Source organism: Micromys minutus (assembly GCF_963924665.1).
Source record: "Micromys minutus genome assembly, chromosome: 12".
In the NCBI taxonomy this organism is placed as follows: domain Eukaryota; kingdom Metazoa; phylum Chordata; class Mammalia; order Rodentia; family Muridae; genus Micromys; species Micromys minutus.
The window spans coordinates 16,499,050-16,508,681 of NC_137981.1; the positions used below are offsets into that span (position 1 = coordinate 16,499,050).

The 9,632-nt window shown below is 44.7% G+C and overlaps 1 protein-coding gene across 1 annotated transcript; it reads left to right on the top strand.

Moving 5' to 3' along the window:
- Positions 1-2,584: 2,584 nt before the first annotated feature.
- Positions 2,585-6,967, top strand: OR6S1 (olfactory receptor family 6 subfamily S member 1; the record flags this gene model as incomplete). The annotated part of the gene is made up of 2 exons (XM_080926340.1): positions 2,585-2,651; positions 5,958-6,967. The coding sequence occupies 2 exons, from the start codon at positions 2,585-2,587 to the stop codon at positions 6,965-6,967; spliced, it is 1,077 nt and encodes a 358-aa protein (XP_080782466.1).
- Between the last annotated feature and the right edge of the window lie 2,665 nt (positions 6,968-9,632).

The following is a 9,632-nucleotide window of genomic DNA, read 5'->3' on the forward strand; positions in this document are numbered from 1 at the left end:
ACAGAATATCACTAGAGAACAGACTGAGCTCAAAGACCTCAGGACACTCTAGTTTCCTCTTCCTGTTTCCTGAATCGTTTGAATTCTCAGCTTCTGCCTGGGGCAACCACCGCTACTGTGTGTTCTCACCGCAACAGACTCCTGCTCCCCTGGAACTGTGAGCCAAAATAAACTCTTCCTTTATGTCCTGTAAAATTTTTTCCTCTCTTATTACCAAGAACAGGTAGAAAATGTTTCAACTACCGTCATTAACATTAAAAAAAAAGCCATTCGTCACCTGATACATTTGCATCTTGCAGTCATATAACAGCAACGAAAGACATGAAAAGATTCAACACTAAGCTAATGGAAACGGTTAATTGGATGATGGGGTGCGAGTGGGTACCGACAGGGGAGGAGTAGGACTTAGTTTCCCGTGTGTTCCTGGAGATACATGTGGGTTTGCACAAGTGCTGGGTGCACTACATTGAGCTATAGCTTGTGCTGTTAACCTATACATGATTGTAGATTTACTTTTGAGCCATGTGCAGATGCCTTAAAGATAAAATCTAAAACAACGTGAGCTCATACAGTTACATACGCACATTTTCCAGCTATGTTCTGCTGTCATACGGTCAGCTAGGTTTGATCGTATTAGCTGAGCACCAGAGGCATTTTCATTCAAGCTTAACACTTGATTTTAATGCTTAATCTTTGACGAAGGGCTCACAAACATATTCCGGTGTAAAGAGTCTCTTCCACAAACGGTTCTGGGGAAAACTGCATGTCTTGCATGCGTGTAGAAAAACAGAAACTACAAGTGTCTTATCCTGCAGGAAAACTCATTCGAAACGAACTAAAGACCTTAATGCAAGACCCGAAACTTTGAGATTGATGGAGAAAACAGAGACACTGCTTTAAGAGTTGTTAAGGATTTCTTGGGAAAGATTCTAACCGTGTAGAAAATAATCTTAAACGTTGACAAACAAGATTGCACAAGACTAAACTTCGTTAGTGCCACAAAAGAAGCAACATTTGTAGTGAAGAAACAACCCGCTGAATGGAACATACAAACAAAACTGGCTGTGTCTCAAAGGAGATAAATGTTTAAAAAAACTATACAGAACCCCAAAGTTAAAAAGCAAAAATTATATGACTAATAAATGGCCCAATGGGCTGAATAGATAGCTCTCCATAGCAATAAAACAAAATGGCCGATAAGAATTTGAAAATGTGTTTAATATCCCTAGCCATCAGGGAAAAAATTAAAATTACTTTGAGACTCCACGTCACCCCAGTTGGAATCACCAAGAAAAAAAATGACGACAAATGTTGACCAGAATGAAGGAAAAGAGAAATTATTATTTACCCCTAGCCAGAATAGAAATGGGTACAGCCAATATGGAAGTCAATATGTGGAGACTTCAAAACACCAGAACCTACCATAAAATCAATCCAGCCTTACCTCAAGGAATCTAAGTCAGAGTACAGCAGAGCTCCTCACGTACTCCAGCTCATTGTTGCCTTGTCCACGGGAGCTAAGCAAAGGAGTCAACCACCAACCAATAGATGATCAGGAAAGGAAAATATGGACAAGCATACACAAGGGAATTGTCTTCAGCGGTCACACAAAATGAAATTATGACACTCATGGGAAAATAGATGGAAGGAAGCCAAACTCAGAAGACAGATATATTTTTCATATATGGAGTCTATATTTAAATTAAACACACATCATATACATACATATTTTAAGTGTCTACATGCAGGATATGGAAATAGGAAGATAAGTATGAGAGAGAAAGACTCAGGGAGGGACAACAGAGCTTGTAATGTGTGTCATTAAAGGGGAAGGTGGGAGGGGACGCACAAAATGCTAAGGAGGGCAAATAAAAATAGATAATAAAGTCATAATAATATGCATTGTGAAAATGTCTCAAGGAAACCGATTTCTTTGTATCCTAGCCAAAATTTAAAATTTTGAAAAACTAGTTCTGTAATCGCTTATTTAATCTTTATAAGTTCACTGTAGCTATCTTCAGACACACCAGAAGGTACCATCAGACCTCACTACAGATTGCCATCAGCCATTGTATGGTTGTTGGGATTTGAACTCATAACCTCCAGAAGGGTAGCCAGTGCTCTTAACCACTGAGCCATCTCTCCAGCCCTTACCCAGGTTCCTTCATGGCTATCTTTAATGCTCTCAGAAGGATTTGGCAGGCAAGGACAGAATCCAGTCAAACTGACCCTGGAAGGCCCTGGGAGTTCTACTTGGCTCAAAATTCAACTGATGTCTATTTCAGAGGAGTACCTGCTCTTCCAGTTTGGGGGCTTCAGAGTAGGTAAGCATGCACACCATTTTTAAGTGTCTGGTATGTTCCAAGCGTTGTGACTCATGCCAAAGGTGAAAACTTGGTGCCCTAAAGACTAAGAGACTAGAAGATGATCCAAGAAAGAACGGTTGTAATGTAGTAGGTTAAGTATCAGGTTGGAAAGAAGTCAGCAGAACCAGTCGTCGTTCTGGTTGGAAAATGGTTAGAGAGGTGGAACGGACAGGAATGGGTAGGAGAACTGAGTAAACTGAGGCTTGGATCTGAACAAGATGGACACATGTGAGCAGCTGTCCGGAATCCTTGACGATGTTTTGGGTCTGTGGAATCCGATGATTGGTAGGATTAAAGGTTGTAGCAGGGACAAGCAGGAACAGAGAGACCGTGTAGACAGCCTCTTACTCTCTTCACACCCCTGGGTGTCCCATTATTTCTACCATAGAACCCAAGGGGAAGAGTTACATTATCATTTTAAGTCCTCAGGGTGAAGAGGTCATGTCTGTGTTGCTTGGGTTACAGACATTTTCCCCCGAGTGTCATGGGGAGCAAGGCAGTTAATCCTGGTCAGATGCCATGATTTGTCTCCTTTCCATAGTTAACGCTTCTTTTACGGTTGCTTGACTTAGGCTGATGTCAGATGAAGAAAATATTCTGTCTCCTTTTCAGATTCACCAGGCACAGGGTCTAGAAAGTTCTCATAGAATCACAGGTTTCTGGGACCTAGGAGACGGGTTTGCACCCCCTCCTCCTCTCTTTCATCGTCTTGCCATCTGTGTAATTTCCCTCTCCCCAGCCCTGCAGCCCCTAAGCTCCTCATGTCTGGATCAAGTCTTATTTCTCCACCGAAAACTAAAGTGGCACATGGAAGATTCTACCTTGCAATACCAGTGACTTCAAGTGTCTTTCCCTGCACTTGATCTAAAACCAGGAGCCAAGAAGAATGGGGTCTAAAAGCAAAACAACGGAATTCTATTCCTAGGACCTGTCAAGACAAAAAAGATACAATGTTTTTCAACCACTAGATATGAAAACATCTATTGGTAAGTGTGTTGTACCCTTAAGGTAGAAGTAACCTTCAGTGTTGACCCTGTGCTCCTGTTCTTGCAGTGACATTTTAGGGTGCTGAGAGAGATCATTGTCTTCCATATGTACCGTGCCTAGGCTAGCCTGGGGCACTGGTCATTTTGTAGCTCTACAGAGAGAGACTGGGCCCTGATGTGTGACTGGCTCATGGCATAAGAAGAGACATCCAGGAAAGGTGTTTTTACCCATCTCTGTGAATTCAAGACCAACCTGGTCTATATAGCAAGGTCCAAGGCTACTTAGTGAGACCCGGTCTCAAAACACTCAATCAGACAAACAGAACAAAGGGAAAACAGTGAGCAACAATGTAACACCCTCCTGGGGGTCAGAAAGCCCCTATGCTCACTAGGCAGAAGGTGTGCACCAGAAGCTGTGCCAAGGAGAAGAGCCCAAGGGAAGAGGACTTACTCAACCTCTCTTGTCTTCCCAAATGCAGAATTCATCCCCTGCAGCTGCGAGGATACCAGGCTACTGTTTCCAATGCAGGCTGGAAGGATGGGAGGATGGAGGTGATACTGACTGGCAAACTGGGAAAAAAATATTTCAGGGTCTTGTGCTTATGAACTATCAAGGGCATTCGGGAGCAGGAAAGTCATCCCCCGTTATATCAGATATAGCTAAGCACAGTCCAATGAGGTGGTTTCACAAGGAATGACAGAGGGCCAGAAAAAGATCTGCTTCGAGGTACTCAGTGCCTTCTCATTACCCTTCATCCTGACTTTCTGTCCTTAGGTCAAATGCTTTGCTTCTGTGGAAAATGTTCCTCTCTCCAGAGCCTGTATTTTAGGCATCTCTTTCTTGAGAACACTACTCACCCTCTCAGGCTCATGTTCCACGTTTTTCTTATGTACCAGCAACATTTCCTCACTACTGGTCACAAACCCTAATTCTTCTGTGATGTGGTTAGGCATTGGACAGTGATCCAGCACTGCAGCCTGTCTTTGAATATCTGGATACAGAATGCTAAAACTGTAGTCCTAACATGTGCAGTGTGATTTCTGTAGTCCTAATATGTGCAGTGTGATTTCTGTAGTCCTAATATGTGCAGTGTGATTTCTGTAGTCCTAACATGTGCAGTGTGATTTCTGTAGTCCTAATATGTGCAGTGTGATTTCTGTAGTCCTAACATGTGCAGTGTGATGTCTGTTGATGCTGGAGAGAGGAGTGCCAGGAAATGAGCCCCCTAAGGTGGATAACCACAAAGTTTCTGTACCCTAGATGGACGGAGCAAATGCTTCTCACTCCCACATCTGAGATCCAGAGGTGAGAAAGAGAATTGACTAGAGAGTCAGGAGTCTAACCTTGCTGTGGATTCGATGGTTGTCTTAAAATGTCACCACAAGAATGGGGTGTGTTCAGAACAATGTAGCTAGAGAGCAATCAATGTTCTTAAAATTAAACCTGACGTTTCGCTACTGAGAGTTCCTAGTTATTTCCTTATCTATAGTTTGTGTTTTCCATATCTTTTGGTGGAGACTTTTTCAGACAGCACTTTAGGATGCCATCAATTCAACCATTGGTTTTTTTTTTTGTTTTTTTTTTTTTTTTTTTTTTTTTTTGTTTTGTTTTGTTTTGTTTTAAGTTTTCTGGACTGCTAGGACTTGGATCAACTTCACTTCCAGTTTAATTAATTACTGCAGGAATTTGCAGTTCTGTTTCTGAAAGTCTAGTGGAGCCTGTTTTTGAAAATGCTTCAGGCTGTGTCTAAGAGGGGGAAATGCCACAAATTGCAAAAGGCCCCGTGAGCTCAATATTAGCCAGGGCGCTCAGCTTGAATTCAGCAGGCGAAGTGAATGGTCAGTATGGTCGCTACAGTCTCCTTTCTATGTACCACGGTTCCTTCAGAAACGCAAGCAGTCTGTGGCGATCTGAGTTCTGTCAGGCTCTTGGTTCTTTGTGAAAACGCTCCATTAAAAGGGAGAATCTGTGTATAAAATGTCCCGGGCTCTACTACTAATTGTTTGTGTGGGTAATTGAAATGCAAACCAGGCCTCCATTCCTTGGTCTGCTTCCAAACTCAAGCTAAGCCTGCACTTCCATCCTGATTTTCTCTGCCACTTCGTTTGTTAGGTTGACACAGGAAACTTTTGAATCCTCTGTCCTATTATTTCTCTTGCAGAGCGTACTCGGCATGTGTGTGTGTGTGTGTGTGTGTGTGTGTGTGTGTGTGTGTGTGTGTGTGTGTGTGTGTGTAGAAACTCAAGACTTCTAAGGCAGGAAATAAACTGGGGCTCCGTTTCTTCATTATTCTTACCCAATCCAGCTGTTCAGCTTTTGAGAGATTTGATAGATGAAGATACAGGTTCCAGGATGGGTGACAGAACATCTCCTTTTTAAAACAAATTATTTATGTATTACATATAAGTACACTGTAGCTGTCCTCAGACACACCAGAAGAGGGCATCAGATCTCATTACAGTTGATTGTGAGCCACCATGTGGTTGATGGGATTTGAACTCAGGACCTCTGGAAGAGCAGTCAGTGCTCTTAACCGCTGAGCCTTCTCTCCAGCCACAGAACATCTTTTTCACCACGAAAAACCTCATTCACCTTGTCTTACAGCTGGGGACAGCAATAGTAACTCCCCGTGGAACCGGAGTGACGGTACGGCGGAGTTCGTGCTGGCGGGCTTCCCGAATCTCAGCAGCACAGGGGTGGAAGTGTTTTCCGTGTTCCTTTTCATTTACCTGCTGACTCTAACGGGCAACATGCTGATTGTGGGGGTGGTGGGAGCTGATCATCGCCTGCAGACGCCCATGTATTTCTTCCTGGCTAACCTGTCCTGCCTAGAGATTCTGATCACTTCTGTGATCATTCCGAAAATGCTGAGCAACTTCCTCTCGAGACGGCACACGATTTCCTTTGCTGCCTGCATCACTCAGTTCTACTTTTACTTCTTCCTGGGGGCCTCGGAGTTCCTACTGTTGGCCGCCATGTCTGTGGATCGCTACCTGGCCATCTGCCGTCCTCTGCATTACCCCTTGCTCATGAACGGAGCCGTGTGCTTTCGGGTGGCCTTGGCCTGCTGGATGGGGGGACTCCTCCCTGTGCTTGGCCCCACAGTGGCGGTGGCCTTGCTTCCTTTCTGCAAGCAGGGTGCTGTGGTTCAGCACTTCTTCTGTGACAGTGGACCCCTGCTTCACCTGGCGTGTACCAACACCGCGAGACTGGAGGAGGCTGACTTTGTCCTGGCCTTTCTTGTCATTGTCTCTACACTTGTCATTACTGCTGCGTCCTATGGCCGCATTGTCCTGGCTGTCCTGCGCATTCCCTCTGCTTCTGGTCGGCAGAAGGCTTTCTCCACCTGTACCTCCCACTTGATGGTGGTAACCCTCTTCTATGGGAGTGCCATTTTCCTCTACGTAAGGCCGTCCCAGAGCGGCTCTGTGGATGCTAACTGGGCAGTGACCGTGATAACAACATTTGTCACCCCTCTGCTGAATCCATTTATCTATGCCTTGCGCAACGATCAAGTCAAGGGAACGTTGAAAGAGATGTTCAGAAAGGTGCTCGCAAAGCTTTTAGAACGGTCTTTACTTGGGGATAGTTTGGGAAAGAAGACAGTAAGTTGACAGCGAAGGGACTCAGTTTCAGATCCGTGTATCCCAATTTCAAGCTTCCCCTTCACCGTGAGAGGAGCTACAGGGAGCTTCAAGGAGAGAGCAAGCCTACATGCCTCGTAATAACAATTCATATACTATTTTCAATATCTTGTTTTATTATGTGCCTATGTGGGGGATATAGGATATGCCCACGAGAGAGTAGGAGTCAGACAAAGATTCTCTGGTAGGTAGACAGGGAGAGGAGCCATGTCTAGGTAATAAAGGTGACCAGCTTCCAACATGGCGGGCTTTTCTCACCCTCCTGATCTATTACAAAACCTTAGCAGCTTAAAACAAAGGTCTGGAAGGCTTTTTCCCCTTCCCAATAGGCCTCCGGCTGATAGGCTGTTACACAACAGTTATAGGCCAATCAGCTTTTCTTTCTTCAAACTGATCCTAAATTAGAGGAGTATGGTATCCCCATAGGCTCATGTGTTTGAATGCTCTGCCCATAGGGAGTGGCACTATTAGGAGGTGTGGCCTTGCTGAAGGAGGTGTGGCTTTGTTACTAGGGGCGGGCTTTGAGGTTTTCTATGCTCAAGCTACGCCTGGTGTGACAACCGGCTCCTTCTGCTGCCTGTGGATCAAGACGAAAAGCTCTCAGCACCACATCTGCATTGACGCTGCCATCCATCATGCTGATAAGGGACTGAACCTCTCACGCCCCAACTAAATGTTTTCCGTTATAAGAGTTGCCTTTGGTCAAGCTGTCTCTTCACAGTAATAAAATCCTAAGACAGGAGGGAAACTCTTCAGAGATTTTTAGCCTCCAGTCCTGGAGAAGAAACTGAGTTTTGGGCTTCTGAGATCCTGCCTCTTTACAGTGGGTCTTTTTCTGTGTGGGGAGTCTGCAGCATGCGGGTCTGGTGTCTTCTCACCCCCAAACCCCCAACGTCTCTCTTCAACCGCTGAATCTGCCTGCTCCCATTTTCGGAGTTTGAGATTTCTCCACTGACACCTGTCTCACTTCAGAGAATTTTCCTGCCTGTTAATTCTTTATCTGGCAGGGAATATGGAGCTGACCGGGACCTCCTGGTGGTATCACACTCATGAGTACTGTGTGCAGAGAGGACGCCGTGGGCGCTGGGAGCCAGGCTCCGACTCTCTGAAGAGCAGCAAGTACTCCTGACAGTGGCGTCATCTCTGCGGCTCACACTGTTTGATACACCAAGACCAAAATTATCTATGGTCTTACCTTCCCCCTACCTCGGACATCCCCGACATGTTTGAACAGGTGTGTGTTTATCTGGGAAAAATCTTCCTAACTCTGTATTTAGGAATATCTATGTACATCCTCTATTCAAAGGTTAAAAATTGATTACACATTCAGGCTTTCAATTATTTATGAAAAGCAATAATATTAGGAAAATATCAAAAGGAGGCCCGGGGGATGTAACTTAATTGGTAGAGTGCTCGCCTAGCATGCATGAAGTTCCAGGTTTGAAAACTAGATATGAGAATGTGTTTCTTTAATACCTTTACTGGGAAGGGATCAGGAGTTTCAGGTTACTTTCACCTACAGTCTGGGACATATGAGACCCCATAAATGACAATGGTTTAACGATAATTAATAATAAATAATAATAAGGGCAGGGAAGATGACTCAGTGGGTTAAAGCATTTGCCATGCAACTATGAGGTTCCGGGTTCAAATCCCAAGTCCCGAGGTAAAAGGCCAGCAGACCTGTGAGAACCTCAACTCCAGCATTGGGAAGGAAGAGAGAGATTCGATGACTTCACTGGCCAGCCAGCCTAGTGAAAATGGCGAGCCTCCAATTCAACGAGAGTTCTTGCACCTACATGAAGAGGGTGCACAGGTAGAGAAACAGGCATTCACATTAAATAACTAAATCTTAACACACACAAATAAAAATAAAATCTCAAAAAATGCTGTGTAGCGTCTTTTCATATAGCAAGCTGTCTGGCTCGGATAAATTAAGAAGGAATAGATATGTCAGTCACCAAGTCCACTGATAGATAAGGAGACCGCTTAAGATAGATCCTCTGCCCCTTCTCTGTGGGAGTAGGATGGCCACAACACAAGCTAAAACAAGTGTCATGTCCTGCGTGTGTAGGTTTCTCAATGTGCCACCTTTGAGGGAAACCCTGACCCTTTGCTCCCTGTGTGGAGTGTGGATTCTGGCAGGCTCTTTGGCGGTAGTTCAAGTCAGCATATTCTTAAAGGTTTTTAACCACGAGCTTCCAAAGGCTGCTTTGGAGAATGCTAGCATACTCTTCATTTCTGGTTTTCATCCGACGGAAACTCCAAAGTAAGCCAAGACTCACACCTGTGCCCAGGACGGCAGAAGATGACAGAAGTCTTCCGTTGTTTATTTAGTAGGTACGGCGCGTGCACCTCCTACTCCTTGCGGGTTCCACTTGGGAGGCCGCGGGTTCCAGCCATCCAGGTCTACATAGTGAAACCTGGTCTCAAAATGGGAAAAGAAAATATAATTCAAGACCAAAAGGCACCTTCAAAAGTTAACCTCGGCGGCCTGGTCTACATACTGAGTTCCAGGATAGCCACGGCTAAGTAGACAATCCCTGTCTCAAAAGAACCAACTGACCAAGAAACACTTAAAGTCAGTATCAGAATTCTTGTTTTGTGGTGAGACTGCGTAGGTCTCAGCCTCCAC